This window comes from Rhinoraja longicauda, chromosome 38 (genome assembly GCF_053455715.1).
Source record: "Rhinoraja longicauda isolate Sanriku21f chromosome 38, sRhiLon1.1, whole genome shotgun sequence".
Taxonomy (NCBI): domain Eukaryota; kingdom Metazoa; phylum Chordata; class Chondrichthyes; order Rajiformes; family Arhynchobatidae; genus Rhinoraja; species Rhinoraja longicauda.
This window is the reverse complement of record NC_135990.1, coordinates 1,128,061-1,151,788: the sequence shown is the minus strand read 5'-3', so window position 1 is coordinate 1,151,788 and position 23,728 is coordinate 1,128,061. Positions and strand designations below refer to the sequence as shown.

Below are 23,728 nucleotides of genomic sequence, written 5' to 3'. Positions count from 1 at the left end.
GTTTAATCTTAATTGTTCCTTGTCCATAACAGCTTTGTTGCGAGGTCTGACGTAGTAGCATAGTTGACTTGCGTCCAGCAAAATCAAAACAATATTTAATTGCACTGAAAGGAGAATTTATACTGCAATCAAGAAAAATTGGTCCTTGCTTTTCAATGTATAACATAGAACAAGGCAAGTCCCAAACTCCCCCAAAAAACCGACAGGCTCCTCTTGTGATTTCTAACAACAAATATCAGCATCAAGTGTAGGAAAGAACTGCGGATGCTGGTTTAAAGCGAAGGTAGACACAAATGCTGGAGTAACTCAGCGGGACAGGCAGCATCTCTGGAGAGAAGGAATGGGTGACGATTCGGGTCGAGACCGTTCTTCAGAACCTAATACCAGCATCACAATGGCCAATATCAGCATTTCCACATCAATGTTAAATTGCTCATGGCTCATTTTCTTTGAGAATGTTCTGTCTCCACATTTACAAGCAATAGTTCAAGAAAATAAAGAATTTAAAACCAAAGCAAATGCACGTCGACATGCATATTTCACCAAAGGTAGAGTTTTTCATGCAGTGTACACACTCACACACCTTTTCTTCTCCTGTATCACCTCTCATTTAGTAACAACTGGATTGTCAGCCTTTATCAGAAATCAATGTCCTGAAACCCAATTACACAAACTGTTTTAAGCAATCGCTTAGTTACAGCATATTGTGTTATTATTAAACCAATCACACAAAACACTGCAGAAAACAAGAGTCCGCATCTGCACAGTGGAATGACATCATACAGAAACTCCACTCCCACTGCAACCAAAGCAGCAAGCCCAGACATTGCATTTCGCTCAGCTTCACCAGAAAGTCTTTAACTCATTAAACTAAAACATTCTTGCAGCTTAAATTTTTTTTTATCCTTTCTGCAAACCCTGCACCAAAACCTGCCAATTCTTTTGAATGCCAGATGTCACCAGAAATCATTTCAAAGTCTTCAGACAATTAGAAAGTTGTTGTCCCTCTTTCGGAGAGAGGTCAGTGAATGAGAAAGAAATTTAACCACAAGAATCATACAATCTTTCTCTCTAAACTGGATTGAAGGAAAATTTTCACCATGCAACAAAATTGATTAATTAGAAAACAAGACTGTAATCCCAACTCCTTAAAACATGCAACCTTAGTGCAGTCAATGCGATACATCACAGAAACTGACCCTTCAGCCCACTGACTGCACTGAGCAAATACTACCCATTTATACTAATCCTGAATTAATCCTTTTTTTCTTAATCTCAATTCCCCATGATCTCCAACACTTACTACAAAATAGTGGCAGTATTCAGGGGCCAATTAACCTACCAACCTTCATGCCTTTGAGAATTGGGAGGAAACCAGAACAAATGGAGGAAGCCATGCATTCACAGGAACGTACAAAATCTACGCAGATCAAGATTGAAGCCGACTCGCTGGCACTTCAAGGCAGTAATCTTACTAGCTGCACCATTGCACCGCCCTGTAATAAGAGTCACACAAACGTCAATATAACCATTCTATTTCAGAGTTGTTTTTGAAACAACTTCTGCTGTACGACTTCTGCTGCTACAATATTAACAAAAATAGATTATCTAGTCTTTTGGTAGCTCAGTCGAGCTATGCGCACGTCACATAATTCACAATTATTAGTACGAAGTTACCCAATCTAAACACCACTAGTCTCCTCAATAAATCTGGCCAAGGGATTAAACAAAAATAAATCGGTCATTGTTCATTGCCTCATTTCCACTCACCGAGTCATAATGAAAGAAAATGTCATTGGAGTTCGACAACTACTTACTTCCTGTCATTTGTTTTTAAACTAAAACAAGGGATCTGTAATTTTCAAAAGGAAATGTGAGAGATACTGCGGAATTTGGTCAACTGATATGTTCAAAATTTGAATTAGTTTCAATAAATTAAAGTAAAACATCTGATGCATGAATCACAAAAAGTCAGCAGGCAGGTCCAACAAGTAGTGAAGGAAGCAGCTGGCATGTTAAGACTATTGCAAAAGGTTTTGGAATTCAAGAGCAAAGTGCAAAAAAACAGACTGCTAGAGGAACTCAACAGGTTAGGCAGCATCTGTAGAGGGAAGCAGGCAGTTGACATTTCGGTGGTCCATCCATTTCCCTTCGCAGATGCTGCCTGACCCACAGAGTTCCTCCAACAGTCTGTTTTTTATATTCCTTGCCCATGAAAGGATATAGTTGTATTGGAGATAGTCCAAAGGAGATTCACCAGGCTAATTCCTGGATGAGAGACTTGGGTTTGTGTCTGCATTCTCAAGTCAAGTCTACTTTATTTGTCACATACACATACAAGATGTGCAGTGAAATGAAAGTGGCAATGCCTGCGGATTGTACTAAAACTACAAAACAGACTAGAACAATTTTTAAAAAAAGACACAACACAAAAAATAAATTAATACAGTAAATGAGTCCCTGGTGATATAAGAGTTAACCTCTTATATAATATATACAAGAGACGGCCTGTGGGAAGAAACTCCATCTCATCCTCTCTGTTTTTACAGCGTGACAGCGGAGGCGTTTGCCTGACCGTAGCAGCTGGAACAATCAGTTGCTGGGGTGGTAGGGGTCCCCCATAATGTTGCTGGCTCTGGATCTGCACCTCCTGATGTATAGGTCCTGCAGGGGGGCGAGTGTAGTTCCCATAGAGCGTTCAACCGAACGCGCTACTCTCCGCAGAGCCTTCCTGTCCTGGGCAGAGCTATTCCCAAACCAGATTGAGATGTTGCCGGACAGGATGCTTTCTACAGCCCCAGAGTAGAAGCACTGAAGGATCCTCAGAGAGACTCTGAATTTCCTCAGCTGTCTGAGGTGGTAAAGGTGCTGCCTTGCCTTACTCACCAGTGCAGCAATGTGTATTCTTTGCAGTTTGGAATAATGAGGAGTGACCTAATTCCAATTTACTAGATCCCAAGGGGGTTATAAATTGAGCTATTTTTGAGTTGGAAAGTTACAAAGGGACATGCTGCAAAGCAAGGAAACATTTTTAAATTAACGTGGGCAAAAATTTCTTCCGAGAGTAGTGAATATATGGAATTCTCTGCCTCAAAGGGTGGTGGAGGATGGATCATAGATATATTCATAGCAGGGATAAATAAATGTGAAAAGTAAAAAAAACTGAGGGCCATTGAAAACTGCCTCATAGAACTTACACGGCCATGATCAGCCATGATCATTTTGAACAGTGGAGCAGGCTTGAGGAGCCAAGTGACTTCCCTCTGTTTCTATTATCTTGTGTTCTGTGTGACACACCTTAGTTTTTAGATGCACAGGTAAGTAGACAGGATAAAAATCCATCAACTGTAACTGGCTCCAGCCTCCACGGCAGTGAAAGAAACAAAACCAACATCAGAATTCCACTCTTTTTTACTGTTAAATTATTACTCTTCCAGGCAAAAGGAATGGAAAGCATATCGAGCAAGTGCAAGCAGAATGCAAGAAGAGGAAAAGCAAACTTAAAATTATATAAACACGACAGAAATCCCATTACCCTCAAGGTGACTTTTGTAATTTTCTTGCAAATTCAGAACTGCATGATTAAGCATAACTATTTTCTATTCTTCATTACTTCCACAAATATATAAAATCAAATAATTTGTGGACTGTCAACAATGTAGTTTTTACTTTAACAACTATTTGTACAAGGAGTGTCCAGCAAGGTACAGTAATAACTTGAAATTATTTCCAACCATTTGGTTCTTTAAAAAGTTAAACAACTAAACTGCAGACAAAAGAGTGCCGACACTGGAATCCTGAACAAAGTATTGGAGGAACTCAGGTCAGGCAGCATGTGTGGAAGGAAATAGACAGACAACATCCAGGGCTGGGATCTGGCAATTGCCTCCATTAAAATTGTTGCATTGTTCTTTGTATGTGCAAAATACATCTTCTGGATGCACTGGGACGCATCCTCAGTGATATGACCTGGGGTCATCAGGTGTTGCATGTTCTTTGTATAAAAGTTTCAAATAAAGAATTGCCCACCAAACCCCATACAATCATTTTAAAAATGGCATTGCCAATTGCATCATTTGCAGATGGACTCACTAGACAAATCAATCTGTACTCTGCCCAATCTTGCAACTAGCCATGTCTTCAATTTTAAACTGATAATCTTTGTTCCCAACAAATCTTTACAGTAGGTGCCATTGAAATCTCAACTTCAGACGAAAGATGACAGGCCAATGAGATTGGAAGAACTGGATATGGCCATTACCAATTTCTATCCAGAGCCACCCACTCAAAGGCTAGCATAAATTTCAGCTTAGAACCTTCTGCGAATTACTTATCAATCCACACATGCATTAATAATATCCACTTTTACATCCTCTGGAGAACCCGCACCCAAGTAATCCCATGAATCTGGAGTTCAAACTGATCTCACTAATGGTCATTAAAAAAATGACAAAATTGCAGTAAAAACCCAACTGCTAAAGCCCTTCAAAAGAAAGAAATCTACTAGAATTACTTGGTCAGAACAATATTTAACCCTAGACCTGCCAGTGTCTTTACAAAAAAAGTGTAACTCAAGGATGAAGTATGGACGTTTAGTTACTAATGACAACAAAGGGAACATTTTGTCCTTATCAATTAAGATCATAGTATATTACACTGCATCATCCACTGAAGCCGTTCATCTTAATATGACTAACTTCCAGTTCATGGAAACAATTGTAACAAAGGCGGCAGATAACATACATTGACCTGTGATAGACATTGCCAACCTGCCCTATTTAATCGTATAGTGCAATGGTTTTTTTTATCAAATGTGCCGAGGTATAGTGAAATTCTTTTGCACGCAGTTCATTAAATGTATTACTATACATAAGCACAACCCCAGATTGAGTACAAAGTCTATAGAAATAGCCCAGAAACCCTGCCCTATACAAGAGTCGCAGATGTGATGCCATTTTCACAGTCCACGCTGCAGTTGCCCCTAAAGGCCTGCTTGCAGCCTCTATCCAAATCATCCAGCAAACTACTGTCCCTGAATTAATCAATCACTCCCAATATTTTTTCACCTATGCTAGATTTTGTTGGGAGAAAAATTACCTTGTTTATAATCATATCATATATATACAGCCGGATAATATTCCCACAGCTCCAAAAAATTCAAGTATCATTTTAAATACTCAAATTGTTCATGCTCATGACACAGAACAATGTACAAACATATTCATCTGGCCTCTTGTTAAAGTGTTAAACTGTCAATCTGACCATCTTTCACTACAAGAAGAAATCGGGTATTCATCAATCTCTTAAAAATAAATGCATTGGCAAGACGCATTATTCTTTCAGAAGATATTGTTACCAGAGAGGAGACAAACTGAGACCTGAATGCACAACATATCCTGTTCTGAAGACCACCAAATAAACAAGACAAAACTCACAACAGGGATTCTACCACAATACGAGGCAGCTGGTACCAGTTTAATACAAGCTTCCACATCAAATTGTTAAAATACTAAAGGTTGCATTATTTAAGATTATCATTGCATTTGGTAATTAAGTTCAAAGGCCACTTACAGTGAAACTGAGACTATGTTCTTAAGTGACAATGGTGTCCAATACTCTGGATTAAAAAACAGTTTTCATCTAAAAACATTTTTTCAAGGCAGCTTTTTTCCTGCTTGTTAATTTCCATTGGAACTTTTAAATGGTTCTCTAGTTCCAGCCTCTTGCATCTTCTGATCGATACTGCACTATAACCTATTTGGCCCACTATATAAATAGTGTTCCCCAATTCATCAACCTCATTAGAGTTAATTAACAACGTAGAAATGATTCATAACAGAACCATTTGTACAACAAAACCATATTTCGCAATTACCAATTGCCTCGTGTTTATACACACAGACACGCCTACCTCAATCAGAGCAATTTTCTCACAACCCCACCACAGCCTGCTCAGACTGAAGAAGCGTCCTGACCTGAAACATTGTTTGTCCATTCTCGTTGTTTGACCCGCTGAGTTCCTCCAACACTGCAGTTTTGCCCACCACAGATTGTGGCTACTCAACAGCACAGATCCATCTTAAAAACACTGCATGAGTTGCATACACACAGTGACTAACTAAAAAGGTGATGTGGGTGGACGTCTAACTGATCTTTTCATTGCACTACACAGTAAATTTGTAAAGAAGCTTATATTTTGGAATAACAAAAAAGTTACTGAAAGGAACTGATTTTTACTTTTGAGAGAGCTAGTCAGGAAACTATGATACAGTCGGCCCCTTTAAACAAACGGTGTTCCAGATGCACCATATACAGCAGTCTATTCCTTTCTCCTCACCCTTTAGTACACTGGCTTCCTATCAACAATGAGAAATTACTAAAACAGAAGCAAATGCAAAGGAAGCAAATATGTGAATCTATTGTTCGGTCAGGCTTCAGCAACTTGACCTTTTATTTTCCTGATTTTTTTTTCATTGTTTATTTCCCATTCTAAGAAACCAGATTCAAAATGTCACCTATTCAAATATAGCAACCATTGAACAAACTTAAGAAATTGGTTTATCATTTGCAAAACTGATAGAAAACAACCTCAGTCAAACATTGCTGCTCTTTTAAGAGTTCTGTTTGATTTACAAACCATTTTGTACACTAACATTTTAACTAGTTACCCAACACACTTTGGGATCCAACTTCTGAAATACAGTAATATAGCATCCCAAACTACCAACAAAAACAGCAAAAGCTGTTTCCAGTCAAGGACGTTTCACCAAAACTGGAATGATTAGAAAACAAACCAGTTTTTAAGCTGCAAAGAGGGGGAGGGGTCGAGAACAGAGGGAATATCTGTGATAGGGCACAGACAAAATTGGTCAAAACAGCAATGCATTAAAAATGGCAGTTATAGAGAAAAGAAAAACTGATAAAGGATATAGCCTGCATCTGGTCATATAAAATTTAATAATGTTAAAAATCAAAGCCCAGGGAGCTGCAAAATGCCCAACGGATGGCTAAGTGCTGTTCCTCACTCTTGTATGAGGCTACAGTGGAGCAATGGAGGATGAAAACAAAGAGTGGGACAGAAATGGAGAATTAAATTGAAAGGCAAATGCAAACTCAAGCTCCTCACTGCCAATGGAACAGAAGGATTACTGCAAAATGGTTATCAATCTGCATTTAGTGTCTCAAATGTAGAGGAAGACTACAGTGAGAGTGCTGAATGCAGTACACTGAATGGTAGGAAGTGCAAGTGAATAGCTAATACTCTGGGAAGACTGGCTTATTGAATGATGGGAAAGGTAAAAAGGCATTTCATTTTCCACAGTAACGTGGGAAGAAGCTGTGAGAATGGGAGATGAAAATGGGAGAACCAATAATCACCAAGATTAAGATAACAGATATGGCACAAAACAAGTCTAGTAGGCTGTCATGATCTTGTCTCGGCACCCAAAAGATGGATACAATCCTTATTGCCTATACAACATTCTCCAAATTCTCATAGCCCGAGTTACACTCACAGGACAAGTCACATGGTTCACATTTATTCTGAGTTTAATCATGAGAAGAGATTACAGGCTGACAGAGGAAGAGATTCAACTATGTGCTCAAAGCTTCAGACAAATCTCCAAAGCCTGCAGCAAACCTCTAACCCATGATCACTAAAATCAGATGAGCATTTGGGCTGATATGGAGAAACTCCGAGTATCAGGATGATACAGCGCTGGGCCAATGAAACACAGACATAGCACATCACCATGGTCTGTCTCTGCCTGTCCCATCGAACATCTCTTGCCCTATCTGTCAGAGTCTGCTGTTGCGACATTGGGCTTGTGAGTCAAAAGCAGAGTGAAAGCAAGGCGTACTTAGTCCTAAAGCTAGATTAAAAGTAAAGAATAAATATGGTGATATGGGACGTGGGCCCATCATGTTGAAAACAACCCCAAGCTAAAACACGATCATAACACAGATAACAAACAATCCCATTCCAATCTTGATTAATTTGTTGCTTCATAGACCTCAACATGCCAGACTATAGTCGAAGGAAGGATATAAACCAAAATTCTCTCCAAATTCAGCAGTGCACTGATATAAACATAAATGGGGTGATGTTTATGTGATGACATATAATGGCTTGCAAAATACCCACAGAAGATATCAACCCAGGCTCAACACTGACTATTGTTGCTGTCTGCTTTGAGTTTGCACATTCTCTCAAAGACCACATTGGTTTCATTAGATTCCCCCCACATCCTAAATAAGTGCAGGTCGATAGTTTATTGCCACTCTAAACTGACCCAGGCTTGCAAGTGAGTGGTTGAATCTAGGCAAATTGATGGAAATGTGGGAAGAATAAAATGCAATCAGTGCAAACTGTTGCTTGATATCATTTTAGTGGGCATGTTTCAAATCATTTCTGACTTAATGATTCCATTTGTCTGGTATAAAGATCAATTCAGATACTGTAAGATATTATCTTTCAGTTCTTATAAGATCACCATGATTAGGCACTCAAGTATTTTGCAGCAGAGTTTTAAGGAAAATGACAGCACAACTAATTTGCTCCATGTGGGTACTTTTTTCACAGCTAATTGAGCTGAAGTGTACTTGTTCATCAATTAACCCAAAATACCAATAACCACCAAAACAAAAAAATTGTAAATTATTCCATAGCCGATTTAGCAATGTATCGAATTTTCTTGTACCAATCTTAGGGCTTATTGCTGATTATTCCTGAAAACATAAGTTATTTGTTGCACTGTTGCAATTATGTAATAAAGAAAAGTGAAGCCATTGCTGGCAACCTAAACACAAAATGCATTGGGTTCAAGCATTTCTTAAACACTTGGGGCAAATTCATTACCAATTTTATTTAAGCTGAACATGAACTTCAAAGGCAGTTTTCAAAAATTCGAGGTCTTGAGCACAAAAAGACAGAAACAGACGTATTTTGGGATCTGAATGAGAAGATAATAGATGAAACGTGTAGGCCAAGCTTCAAAAAAGTATTTAACTTTTTTTTTTAACATCAAGTTTTAAGCAGCAAAATATACGGCAACACGGAAATAAGCTACATGCACACAAGATCATTCCAAATCTGATAACAACCTCGTGACAATTCAGCTCATTTTGACCTCAGCAGCAGGTTGGCATCCTTAATGGGGTTGGGTGACAGCTTCAGCTCCCAGAAGAAATTTCTTCCTGGTGACCAATCTTTGAAAGTGCAAGGACTGGATGGAAAAAAAACCAGAATGAAGGAAGGATATTTGTCCACTGAAGATGTTTCAATAATTATTTAATATTTGACAATGACGACAAAAGCTAATTAATACTCATTCCAGGCAGCTTTTGTCTGACAATCAATAAAAATGAAATTGCAGCGAAGGATGAATGTTCAGCAACAACCTCCAACTGTTTGCAGAGACACACAACCCTGAACAAAATCAGATTATCTTTAGTGATTATTTGCAGCCCATTTCACCAGAATTTGGGCACGGGGACAAACTCATGCATGAGGAAGCAAAGCCCGAGGCTGCCTGTATATCACTGCAAAGCTGAGGATCATCATATCCTACATCAATTCAAGCTATAACATTCAACAGACAAAAAAAGTCAAGTCACATCTCAAGCTATCAATTCTCAGCATAACTGCAAGAAGAACACCGTCGTGGTTTAACAAACATTTTTTCACAATAAAAGTGTTGCATGTTTGTAAAGTTTAACATGCTGGAGGAAGAAACCTTAATCATCTCTGATGTGACAATTACAGCGATTTTGCATTGTTAATATTTTGAAACCAAAATCAAATTGTTAGTTATATAATTCTCTTCTATTGCTGTTTAAGCAACTAGGTCAAATCTTATAAATGAGACATACGTTATGGAGCCTGACTGCAGAAATACCGTGACATTGGTCTTGAGGTCCAACAGCTCATTACTGGTCAATAAACTGTTCTTTGCCATTCACTTTTTTTTCCAATGGGCCAGAGATCCAGACCGACAAAACAAAGGACAGCGCAAAGGTGGATCAATACCAGGAAATGGAAAAAAGATGATAGTAAAAGAGAAAATAGAATGGAAAGGGATTAGAAAATTAAGCAACTTGAGCAAATTCATTGATTTTTTTTGTGCACAATGAGTGCACCAAAAAAAATCATGCTGACATTGGACTCATTATATAACAATGGCATTACAGCCGGAAGTTTTCAGATATTTTTGGATGACCCGAGTAAAGGCTGCACACACTATAATTAGATCCTGTTTCTCCATCACACACCCATCCATGATAAAGAGCAATTTCCATTATACACCAGTCTTCAAAGGATGCACCGTCAACAACATAAAAACATAGTTCAAAAATCCATTCGCCTGCAAAACTCCTTCCATTGATCGTGCTCGGCAACAAAATACAAGCAAACATAAGATCATAGGAATAGGAGTGGACCATTCAGCTCCCTTGTTTAACAATCTTTATAAAATAATACCTATCTTTTATCTCAGTGCTGTTTCTCTGAATTAACCAAGATAGCTAAAATCTATTAATTCCTGTCTTGAACATCGTCAGCAACTGATCCTCCATCCCTCTTCGACACACAATTCCCAAAGTGCACCGTCACCTGGGTGAAAAAGAAAACTTTGCATTCCCAGAATGGCTGACTCCTTATTTTGAGACTGATCACTTATTCTGGAAACCCTAGACAAAATAAACATGTACCTTGCCAAGAGATGTACCTTGCCAAGCCCCACATGAATTTGGTACACTTGAGTAAGATTCAACGTTATTCTTCTAAGGGTTGCTTTAGAAGGTCCAGTGGGCTTATCTCTTGGGCTGGCCCCACCCTATGTGTCAATTTGCTGAACCTTTGCCCCACTGCCTGAAAAAAGCTAATCACTCCTTTCCATCCAAAGATGCTGCCTGACCTACTGAATTTTTCCAGAACCTTGTTTTTTTTTCTGATTCCAGCATCTGCAGTCTACTGTGCCTTAGTACATGACATAGAAACATAGAAAATAGGTGCAGGAGTAGGCCAATCAGCCCTTCGAGCCTGCACCGCCATTCAATATGATCATGGCTGATCATCCAGCTCAGTAACCTGTACCTGCCTTCTCTCCATACCCCCTGATCCCTTTAGCCACAAGGGCCACATCTAACTCCCTCTTAAATATAGCCAATGAACTGGCCTCAACTACCTTCTGTGGCAGAGAATTCCACAGACTCACCACTCTCTGTGATGACAGTTGTGGATCTCTGTTGGATTGACCACTGTCTATCCTTTCTCCTGTCCTCCTTTCTTCACGCTGTCTAAGCCACCTGTAAACTCCATCCATTTAGTTCCCAAACAACAAGAGAAATGTTGTTGCAAAATTTTTTTTTTTTAAATTAAGGATTCAAGGAACCCATAAAGAAAGCTTCACTCGGCCTGTGTAGGAAGGAACTAGAGATGCTGGTTTAAACCAAAAATAGACACAAAATGTTGGAGTAACTCAGGGGGACAGGTAGCATCTCCGGAGAAGAATGGATGACGTTTCGGGTCGAGACTGTGGCACCACTGAAAGAAATGCTGCCTGAGTTCCAGCAATCCAGATTCAATCTTGACCCCAAGGGTTGTCGTAGAGAGTATGTAGTACATACTATATACTGCTTGCAACCGTGTAGATTTGCTCAAAGTACTCCAGTTTCTTCCCACACCCCAGAGTTTGGATGGGATTAATTGAAATTAATTGAAATTGCCCATAGTAGACTCTGGAGAGAATTAATGCAATGCAAGTAGTATCAACTAAGTTGGATGCTTGATATAGTGTGCCGGCTCAGTTGGCTCTTTCTATACTTTATAACTCTACAACATAGAATAGAGACACGGTCATATCATTTCACAACCCCTCTTCTTAATCATCTTTGTAGCGATATTATGTTTTACCTCCAACAAGTTTCCTCCTGAAGTAGAATTAGCCTGCAGAACAAAAAGGAAACCAGTTCCTTTAGGAAAATACTGCATTCTCTTCCTCTCTCCAAGCAATGACATGTGAAAATGAGTAACGAAAATCTTGTAAATGCGGATCACTTTCCAAACTTCAGCTGACATCCTTCTAGGAAACAGGCATCGATAACAAAATTCACCTCTAATATATCTTTATCCAACAAAGAAAAAGTGTATTCAAAGACCAAGGTCACCCCTCCTGATCCATCTACCCACCATCTCCATCCTCACCTGGTTCCGTCTATTATTTGCTAGCTCATACCCTAACCTCCTTACACCAATGAGTTCCCCCACACATTGTCAGTCCTAATGTAGGGTGTCAACCAGAAACAACTATCCCCCTGCATCCACAGATGCTGCCCGACCTGCTGAGTTGCTCCTACAGTTTGTTTTTTGGTTCCTTGTTTCACCATTTGCCCCACTTTGAGGATAGTTGTTGTGTTTGGTTTTATGAAGCAACGGTATATAGAGTGATTTTTAAAAAGGAGACAGGCTATTCTACCACTCAGCTCACAACACAATGACCTGTGAATAAGCGTATCACATATATATATATATATATATATATATATATATATATATATATATATATAAGAAAATAACTGCAGATGCTGGTACAAATCGATTTATTCACAAACTGCTGGAGTAACTCAGCAGGTCAGGCAGCATCTCGGGAGAGAAGGAATGGGTGACGTTTCGGGTCGAGACACTAAAATCCTGGATGTGTTGCCTATTCTATCATCTATTTACTGATCAGAGCTAGAGCTGAAGTGGCCTCCTTCCATGAAATGAAAATATTATGTGCGATTCCCAAACCTGTTTCTTCTACTTATCTATGCAGGAAAGCTTGCTTATATGAAACTTAACAACAATTAATTGACTTTATACATTACGTTTTGCAAGTAGAGAAATATCTTGAACAGGTACAGAATTGCAATCAGCTATGATAAACGTTGGAAGCTCAATTTTACAGTATTTTGCGCTTAAGCTCACACAGGGAATGCTCACTTTGTGAAAGTACCATAGGAGTTAATATTTGCAGACCCACACCAAACCGTGGCATGGAGGATGTTGAAAAACATGCAGAAAAGCAAATTCAAGACTCTCTGTTCCACTCTTTGCAGGGTATGTTGAACAATCCCTGTTCCAGTAAATCCAAAGCGCAGCCATGGGCATTTGTATGGGCCCCAGCTATGCCTGCCTCATTGTAGGGTACGTCAATCAATCCCTGCTCCAGGCTTACATTGGCCCTATCCCCGAACTCTGTCTCCATTACATTGACGACTGCATCAGGGCTACCTCTTGCACCCAAGCAGAACTCATGGACTTCATTACCTTCACTATTAATTTCCATCCTGCACTCAAATTCACTTGGACCATCTCCAAAAACTCCCTACCATTTCTTGATCTCACCATCTCCATCACAGGAGATAGACTTTCAACTGACATCTATTATAAACCTATCGACTCCCACAGCTATCTACACTATACTTCTTCACACTCTGCCTCCTGCAAAGACTCTATCCCCTCCTGACAATTCCTCTGTCTACGCCGCATCTGCGCCTAAGATGAGGTGTTCGATACCAGGACATCTGAGATGTCCTCATTCTTTGGGGGACGGGGATCCCCTCTTCCATCATTGATGAGGTGCTCGCACGGGTCTCCTCGATATCCCACAGCTCCGCTCTTGCTCTCCCGCCCCCCAGAATCGCAACAGGGAGAGTCCCCCTAGTCGTCACCTTTCACCCCCATCAGCCGTCGCATACAGCACATAATCTGCCAAAATTTTTGTCACCTCCAATGGGATCCCACCACTAGCCACATCTTCCCATCTCCACCCTTTCCGCTTTCCACAGAGACTCGTCCCTTCCCACCCAAACCACACCTTTCCCCATGTACTTTCCCCAATGACTGCAGGAGATGCAACACCTATGCCTCCCTCGACTCAATCCAAGGACCACAACAGTCTTTTCAGGTGAGGCAGAGGCTCATGTATCAGGGTTCAGAGGCCATGGCCAACAACTAACAAAGTCAGTTTCTGAACTTCTTTGGAAATAGAAACATCTGCATTAGAAGAGTTTAGCAAACAATACTGAGAGGGGTTATAGCTGCTTCTCTCAGACTAAAGAGCTGAGAGGAGATTTGAATAAATTGTTAAAAGTCATTTAGTCAAAGGTATAACTAAGGAAAGAACATCCCATTTGTCAATGGCTTGAGAACCATACATTAAAGGTTGTTGGTAGATGAACCAAAAGGAAAAAATCTAATCTGGACTAAAAGAAAATTCTTTGTGCAATAAACAGCCATGAAGCAAGATAAATTTAAAACAAAGTGCAAGATTGCAAGAATAGACACAAAAAGCTGGAGTAACTCAGCGGGTTCGAGGGCATCTCTGGAGAAAAGGAATAGATGGAACAGGACTAGCCGATTCTTCTCATAAAATGTATCATGGGCCCAGAGAGCCAAATGACTATCTTCTCTTTAAAAATTATAATTTTACATTGCCATTTATGCAGCTCCATGGCTAACATAAATATCATTTTTGGCTTCTTTTCAAAACAAACTTTTAACATTATTTTCGAGCATTCAGTGAGATAATCAACAATCACTTGTTTATGCTGGAGCAACAGTGATACAAGAAGATATGCTTACATACAGATCTAATCCATGATTAAATAAATGATCAACACACATGTAAGCACACTTCACAATGTCCACTTAAACCTTCAATCAGAAATAAATGTAATGGTTGAATTCCCACACAACAGAAATTAACATCTTCCAGAGAAGAGCAACTGGCTGATAAAACAGTTGAAACAAACAAACTTAAGAAGCAAGCAACAGAAATTGCTGAATACCCATTATCTCCTCTCAGAAAATCCTAAAGGAGCTAATTTAGCATTTAAAAACATTTCTTCTGGACGATGAATTATAGATTTACACTATTCTCCATCCAATAAATTGAGAAAATTGATCTTGCACTTCATAAAGCAAGTGGATTCTAATCTCTCACTAATGCATGGAATAATCAAGTAATGCTACCATTTATCTTGAGGTTACGACCACTCAACAAATGGATAAGACATTCATGTCGCAAATATCCAGAAATTAAGCTAAAAGCATAGATAAAATGGGCATTAGCAATATATACTAATTGTCTAGTCATAGACCAAAATAACTGAAGCCTTCAAATAAGTTACCAGCGTGACCTCAGCTGAGATTCAATTTGAGCAATATGGGCGCAGTGCAGACTAAAACGGAAATAAAATGAATAATGATGCAACAAATGAACAGAACAAATGACCAGATTGAAAACTAAACTGGAAACACCTCTGATACATATGGAATGCACAATAGGAAAACAGGCCATTTGGTTCAAATGATACACAGATATTAGCAAGAGCTTTGGATTGTTTTATTTATCTAATTCCACCAAAGTTTACCCTTAAATGTATCACTTTTAGCCTCGGATGACCATGGTTGAAAGCTGTATATTCCAAATCTTCTGATAAGTTTCACAAGTTCTTACTGGATTTATTAGTGACCATATTAAAAATGTTATCGCTTACTGGTGGACTCTCCCATGATTGGAATTATTTATGCTCACATTTTTATGATTTTCTAGGCTCTTTGGTTCAAAAAGTATCCCTTCCTTTTAGAACTCAGTTGAACGGAGCTAAACAGAAATATAATCTAGTGCAATGACTTTGAACTTCCCAACAAAGTACTTTGAACTCACTACTGAAGAAAATTGCATGGCGGTTGCAGTAATCAGATGTCAGTCATCTGAAAGATTACGTTTCTGGCGTTGTCATTTGATAGATTATGCAGTGATCAGAAAAAGCTCTTCAGGTAAATATTGAGAGTGAAGCTGTACATGAAATATTCCGCAATTGAATACAAAACATTCTTTTATACCAATTAACCTGACAAATGCAGCCCAAGTAATGGTATTGATGATACAGTTCCTTTCATACCAAATCTCAATATTTTAGTTTACATATTTGGATTAAAAAAATTCAATAATTTGTTTTGTTCAATTCTATAATTACAGTACATTCCAACACTAAATAATCAACATTATCATTTGTAGGGAGGAACTGAGAACACTGGTTTAAACTCTCCCGACTAGAGTTCTTTAACACTCACTCTTGCTGCACTCACTCTTGCTATGATTCCTCCTGCTCTCCGACCACGATTTAACCGAGATTCGCATGTCTTCCATTCCGTTGCCCTGAGTACATCTCTCGTTCCCCTTTCCCCTGACTCCCAGTCTGAAGTAGGTCTCAACCCGAAACATCACCCATTCCTTTTCTCCACAGATGCTGAGTTGCTCCTGCTTTTTGTGTCATTCAACATTATCACGTCATTTACCTCCACATTTGCTCCGTTTCTATCCATTTCACTCTTCATTCTACTTACTTCTATGAATTAAATTAAACTAATGGCAGAAAGTCCCACATTTCAACCACTGCCCAAATTTTCAATGCAGTTTTCCACTGACCTGGTATCAAAAACCCATCACAATCTCAAATTATCTTCTCAGCTCCCGTACACAAGCGTAAACATCAAGTTCCTCTGGAAAGTATAACTTCATATCCTTCGCATCATAATTTGCCATGATGAAAATCAAATCAAAACACAACATAACACTGTCTCCAGATTTTGCTTGATCTACTGAGTTCCTCCAGTAAAATGGAGAGACTGTACAAGGAAATACAGATGCTTGAAACTGAAACGTTGCCTATCCATTCTCTCTGTAGCTACCTGACCTGCTGAGTTACTCCAGCATTTTGTATTTCGCTCGAATTCCTCCAAAGATTGTTTTTTGCTCCAGATTACAGCAACTTCACACTCCTTTGTTTTGCAATTAAGATACACCTCTGCGCACAATCAACTGCAAATATCTAATTACCATTTACTGTCTGATGTTATCCATTCAAGATGACACGATATGAGATTGAACCTGCACCTCTCCTAAAACCGTATGACGGCTCTTTTATCATCAGATACTTTCCAATTAAGTTTCAAAAATATATAGACACAAAAAAGTTGGAGTAACTCAGCGGGTCAGACAGCAACTCTGGAGAAAAGGAATAAGTGACGTTTCGGGTCGAGACCCTTCTTCAGATAGTTCGGGATGTAGTTAAGCGCACCAACTTTCAGACTTAACAATTAACAAACCCCACCATAGCAAGAAAATGCCTCCCACGGTAACGTTTGAAAGACAGCATCCTGCAGAAATCCATGGTAAATATGTAAACAAATGTTCATATATTTTGAGGAAAAAAGTCTTCAAAGGCAAAGCACAAAACAAACTGTGTTTGCGACTGACAACCCTGCAACCGCGGCCGTCCTTGGCATTGGGACACATCTACACCTGTACCAACTGGACACCCATCAACCCCGCTGGCAACAGGGGGGCTTTGTGTGTGTATGTGTGTGTACCCCAGCCCAGGGTGGTCGGCCTGGTGGGGCGACACGGGACCGGAGCTGGCACGGAGCAGAGTGCCACCGTGCCCGGACACCACAACACACAGACTGTGCCTCCGCACCGAGCAGGAGCCGTCCCAGGCCATTGCGTTACAGAGAGAGGGACGTGGCCGGGCGCTGGGGATCTGAGGGGAGGTGGCCGGGGCCAGGCTCGGCCGGGAGCGCGCTCACTCAGGGATGGGGTCCTGGCCGGGGGCGCGCTCACTCAGGGATGGGGTCCTGGCCGGGGGCGCGCTCACTCAGGGATGGGGTCCTGGCCGGGGGCGCGCTCACTCAGGGATGGGGTCCTGGCCGGGAGCGCGCTCACTCAGGGATAGGGTCCTGGCCGGGGGCGCGCTCACTCAGGGATGGGGTCCTGGCCGGGGGCGCGCTCACTCAGGGATAGGGTCCTGGCCGGGAGCGCGCTCACTCAGGGATGGGGTCCTGGCCGGGGGCGCGCTCACTCAGGGATGGGGTCCCGGCCGGGAGCGCGCTCACTCAGGGATGGGGTCCCGGCCGGGAGCGCGCTCACTCAGGGATGGGGTCCCGGCCGGGAGCGCGCTCACTCAGGGATGGGGTCCCGGCCGGGTGCGCGCTCACTCAAGGATAGGGTCCCGGCCGGGAGCGCGCCGGGGAGGGGGAGGGGGAGGGGGAGGGGGAGGGGGGGCACAGATTTGAGGGGGAGGCGGGGACTGACAGGCCGGGCCCCAGGCGGGTGTCCGGCGCGGTCAGCACGGTGTCCGGAGCGGCCCGAAGCGATAGATAGGACTTGCCTCCCCTCCCCTCCCGTACTATCCCATCCCCCTCCTCTCCGCCATTCCCGGTAACCACACCGACCCGTCGTCAGCGCCGCTCCCTCAGCTCAGCTCAGCTCAGCTCGGCTCTGCTGTCCGCTCCGCTCCGCTCCCGCCGCCGCCACCGCGCTTCCGTTGGGCACGAACCGGTGCCGCGCGCATGCGCCGCTCAGCCGCGGGCGGGCGGGGAAGGGGAGCGGACTGGCGCGTGCGGCACCCCTCTCCGTAGCCCGGAGCTGTAGCGCCACCTGCCGGCACCGGCGGGTAAAGCAGCGAGTGAAGCGGCGGCGGCGGCATGAAGCGGCGCTCTCCGCCATAGCGTCGTGCGGAACCGGCTCTGGCCGACAGGTAATGGCGCTCATTAGCTTCGGCCGCCACCGCTGTTGGTTTCTGAACAGCTGAGGGAGGTGTGTAGTAGGGAGGTGTGTGCTGTGGTGTTGTATTGTGGTGTGGTGTGGTGTGGTGAGCTGCCGCGGTAGCCGGCAGGGCCTGGGCAGAGGCCGGGGCCCGGTGCTGTCGTTAGTCACCGGCTGAAGCCGACGCTTTACCGCGGGGCGGGGCTTTGCAGCTGTCACTCACCCGTGACGTGGGCGGGGCATGGGCGGATAGTCACGTGTTGGTGGGCGGGGTTCAGAGGCTGCCGACGACGTCACCCGCTCACGGGGGGCGGGTCCGCGGCCGTCAATCACCGCCCCCTGGAGTGTGAGTCACGTGTCGGGGCGGGGCCGCATTGCTGGCGCCGGGCTGTCAATCATGCCAGAGAAGGCGGGGCTTTTCCTCAAGACTTCAGCAGTGTTATAGGTAACTCCATCAGATTTGCAGGTTACCTGGCTGTAAATTTAGGTTTAGGTTGATTGTCAAGTGTTCTGAGGTATTGTGAAAAGCCTGCATACTATACAATCAAATCAGATAATACTATACATAAAGATAAGACAAACTCAGATAAGACAAACAATAGGTAGAGCAATGAAAATGGTGCAAAGTGCAGAATATAGTAATGTGTTTGGCAGTGACTTTAGAAGAGGAAGGTTGAGGACCACGAACCTGTCTTTTTCGACGGGTCGTGGTGCAGAGAGTCAACAACATCAAGTTCCTGGGCGCGCATATCTCGAAGGATCTCGAAGGATGCCGGGGACCTAGCACATTGATGCAATCAAAGAAAGCCCATCAAAGCCTTAGAAGGTTGAGAAGATTCGGTGTGTTGATGAATACTATCTTGAACCTCGACAGATGTATGTTAGCGAGCATATAGACTGGTTGCATCACGGCCTGGTTCAGTAACAAACACCCAGGAACAAAGGAGACAACAAAAAAATGATGGAGGCTGCCCCGATCTATTACGGGTCGTGACCTCCCCACTATCAAAGCGATCTATAGGAGGTGATGCCTCAAAAAGTCAGCCAGCATCATCAAAGACCCTCACCACCCTGGCTATACTCTCATTTCACTCCAGCCATTGGGAAGAATGTACAGGAATCTGAAAACCATGACCTCCAGGGTCAAGAATGGCTTCTTCCCAAAACCACCAGGCTATTGAACATCACAAATGCCAACTAAACTTGTTGATCCCAGAACTTGGGGCCTTTGTTTTGTTTTGTACTAATATTGAATTTTACTTTTCATTGGGCTTTTTTTGTTGGTTTTATTATGTCATCTATTGAGTACCGTGTTTACAGATGTGTTATGCTGCTGCAAGTACTAATTTCATCTTTCTCAGCAGTAGAAAGAAACAGAGATACTGAGTCTTTTTGAAATGTTGACATTGAATCCACATCTCAGGAATTTATCATCCAAATCAAATTGTACGATCAGATTACATGTTGGGTATTGTGTTAATTTGACATCTTGGCATGTTAAGCATTCGAGGCCATCCATGCAGAAGCAGAAAGATGATCGCAGATAGAAGGCCTGGAAACATTTGAATCTTTTCAGCCGTGGCAGGAGTCAAACCAGAGATAATCTGAAAGATTATTGTAAAAGAATAGCTGGTTAGAATATGAAGTAAAATGCAGCACAAGGAAAATGACGTAACTTCAATTTAACAGGTGCTGTATTCTTAACTAGATGAATGGATTCACTTCGATCACTATAATTAAAGGAGCAATTGATTGAAAGATACAGCATGGAAACAGGCCTTCAGCCCACCTGGTCCACGCGAATATCAATATCCCACTTTCGCATCCACTCTCTGTACACTGGGGGCAATTTACAGAGGGCCAATTAACCTACAAACCATACAATTTTGGGATGTGGGAGGAAACCAGAACATCTGGAGCCACCCAGTCACAGGGAGAATGTGCAAACTGCAGAAAGACAGCACCCAAGGTCAGGATCAAACTGGGTCTCTGAAGATAGGCACAAAATGCAGAAGTAACTCAGCGGGACAGCAGCATCTCGGGAGAGAAGGAATGGGGGATGTTTTAGGTCGAGACCTTCTCTGGAGCTTTGAGGCAGCAGCTCTACCCACTGCACAATTGTACAGTGCAATAGGGCATTAGAGCCTTATCAGATAGATGAGCAACGATGACTGAATGGGTTTCTGTTCATTTAGTGATAGACAATAGACAATAGGTGCAGGAGGAGGCCATTCGGCCCTTCGAGCCAGCACCGCCATTCAATGTGATCATGGCTGATCATTCTCAATCAGTACCCCGTTCCTGCCTTCTCCCCATACCCTCTGACTCCGCTATCCTTAAGAGCTCTATCTAGCTCTCTCTTGAATGCATTCAGAGAATTGGCCTCCACTGCCTTCTGAGGCAGTGATGGTGATCTCTTATGTACTAGACAACAGACAATAGGTGCAGGAGTAGGTCATTCGGTCCTTCGAGCCAGCACCGTCTGCCATCTTTGATATAAAATTACCTATGTGTATATGGACAAGAATGTAATGTGCTTTTGTTGCTTTCCAGGAGCAGCATGAATTCGGTGATCCTAAGCTACCATGACAGCTTGATACGGCACTCAGACATGCTCCTGCTCAACCCACCCAACTGGCTCAATGACCACATCATTGGGTTTGCCTTTGAGTACTTTGCCACCGAGCAGTACAAGGAGCTGCTGGGCAAGGTGTGCTTCATCAGCCCTGAAGTGACCCAGTTTATCAAGTGTACGACCAGTCAGGAGGAGCTGGCCATCTTCCTGGAGCCGCTCGCCCTGAACCAGAAGAGCTTGGTCTTCCTGGCAGTCAACGATAATTCCGTGCAGGCGGCCGGCGGGTCTCACTGGAGCCTGCTCCACTACAGCAGGGACAAGGACTGTTTCAGCCACTTTGATTCCTGCAGCAGCATGAACGAAAGCCATGCTCGTCAGATTGCCAGGAAACTGCAGCACTTCTTAGGAACCAAATCTGAAATGCCTTTCTTAGAAGAGCTGGCGCCAGTCCAGAAAAACAGCTATGATTGTGGGATGTACGTTATCTGTAACACAGAGGCTCTTTGTGAGCAGTACATCAGGGGTGAGCAGAGGCCACTGATGATGGTTGTCACCCCATCTTACATCACCCAGAAGAGAGCTAGCTGGAAAAAGCTGATTGAGCGGTTGTCGAAGGAATAACTACTTCTTGCCTGAATGTCTACCTTATTTTGTGGATGAATCAGCTATATTTTTGTTTACAGTCGTCGTTACCTTTACAGAGTTGGGGAATGTTTCAGGTCAATATAAAAAGGCTGTGGACTTTTGAATGTTGTGAAAATTGCCTCTTTTAAGACTGCTCAGGAATCTTGTTCTTCCACACCCCCAGCTCTCTGCAAAGTAAGTTTCCAGTTGGCTATCTTCCTTGTAATATTGAGAGTATGGTATAGTACAGCTACACAACTACTCTGTCACGTAATCTGACCTTACACAAAACTATTTAACCAAAAATTACACCGCTATTGGTCCATGGGGGGGGAAATAGTAATAGAACTGATGGTAACATGCCATTGCTGTACCTGTACCACAACTGTGCCATTATTTAACCAGGTGTGATCGTGCTCCACTCCACCTCATTCACCCGTGCCTGAATTATGCACAAATGAAATTTAATCTGATATTTCCTTGAGGTTTCTTTTTGTTTTATCTTGAATCTGAAAATTCTGTGTGACTCGATGCAGCAACTAAAACTGAATAACAAAGGGCTTGCATTGCAGTACCCATGTTTTTGAGATTATATCTTCAAGATTTACCTCGGGCTTTCATTCATTCTTTCCACCCCCCCCGATACCCAACAATCCACAGGCTTTCGAAACATCAAACCTGTTGTAATTTGATAGTTTCATGATTTCTGTGTTGGTTCTTCCTATTTTTCAGTCATGGTAGGGGTTGGTTCATTATGGTTGAGTTGTCATTTAACTATTTGTTACATTAGGATGGGGGAGTTGGAATAAAAAATGTCATATTCACAAAATACATTTTAAACCAGCAACCTGTTATTTTCAGAGAACGTTTTGTGCTGTGTTTCATTGCAGTACAGTAAAACACAAAGTGCTGGAGTAACTCTGTGGGTCAGGCAACATTTCTGGAGGACATGGATAGGCAACATTTGAGTCGGGACCCTTCTTAAGACCTCCGGCGATCTCCCCTCTTGTTTTCAACCTTATATCGTTCCACAATCCCGTCTTAACCATTTCATTTCCTTCCAAAAAAGATATTGAGTATGAAGAATGGTTCCACCCAAACATCAGCAATCCATGTCCTCCAGAGATGATGCCTGAGCACTGAGATCCAACACCACTTTGTGTTTTACTGAAGATTCCAGCATCTGCATGAATGTGCCTCCATTACATTCATAGCTACTGTTTAGACGCATACTCTGATCGCTTCTCTTCAATTGTTACAATCACGCTTTGGAATCTCTGAAACTGAGTCTTGGAGTCAAACAGCACAAAACAGGTCCTTCAGCATAGATAGCATGCCCCCCCACCGTTGACAATCAACTACCCATCTACACAATCCTATTTACCAGCAGGATGTGTAGGAAAGAACTGCAGATGCTGGTTTAAATCGAAGGTAGACACAAAATACTGGAGTAACTCCAGCGGGACAGGCAGCATCTCTGGAGAGAAGGAATGGGTGACGTTTCGGATCGAGACCCTTCTTCAGACTCGACCCAAAACGTCACCCATTCCTTCTCTCCAGAGATGCTGCCTATCCTGCTGAGTTACTCCAACATTTTGTGTCTATCTTCGATTTAAACCAGCATCTGCAGTTGTTTCCTACATCCTCTTTTTCTAAAATGCTCCATCCCAGGCAATAGCTGGTGAATCTTCTCTGCACCCTCTCCAGTGCACCATGTCCACCCTATGATCCTCGAACTGCACACAGCACTCTGTGTGATTTCCCTTTTGCAATTTTCCTCCCCTCCTTGCCCGAAGTTATTAACTTGATGCATATGAAGATATTTGTGACTGTGACTTTTATGTGATTCCAGACATCACATTCGGTTAGAGATCAACACCCTACAATCTCAACGATTTTCGTGAAAAAGGGCCAGTTCACAAACAGCAGCCCTGGT

General features: G+C 42.4%; 2 protein-coding genes across 5 annotated transcripts in view; one reads left to right on the top strand and one right to left on the bottom strand.

The window, feature by feature from the left end:
• The window catches only part of myo9aa (myosin IXAa), a 165,224-nt gene extending 146,836 nt beyond the window's left edge, over window positions 1–18,388 (bottom strand). The window contains exon 1 of the mRNA XM_078429986.1: window positions 18,281–18,388. The gene's annotated coding sequence lies outside the window, so the exon portion shown is untranslated. The remainder of the gene's footprint in view (window positions 1–18,280) is intronic.
• Window positions 18,389–18,456: 68 nt separating this feature from the next.
• On the top strand, window positions 18,457–23,256 carry senp8 (SUMO peptidase family member, NEDD8 specific). 4 transcript variants are annotated; one of them, XM_078429985.1, is made up of 2 exons: window positions 18,457–18,585; window positions 21,153–23,256. In XM_078429985.1, exon 2 carries the CDS (start codon window positions 21,154–21,156, stop codon window positions 21,787–21,789), a length of 636 nt encoding a protein of 211 aa, XP_078286111.1. In that variant the 5' UTR covers window positions 18,457–18,585; window position 21,153; the 3' UTR covers window positions 21,790–23,256. The 4 variants fall into 4 exon arrangements, with proteins under 4 accessions (XP_078286111.1, XP_078286108.1, XP_078286110.1 ...); XM_078429982.1 differs by having other exon boundaries at window positions 18,512–18,585; window positions 21,147–23,256; XM_078429984.1 differs by lacking the exon at window positions 18,457–18,585 and adding an exon at window positions 18,586–18,644 and having other exon boundaries at window positions 21,147–23,256.
• The last annotated feature ends 472 nt before the right edge of the window (window positions 23,257–23,728 follow it).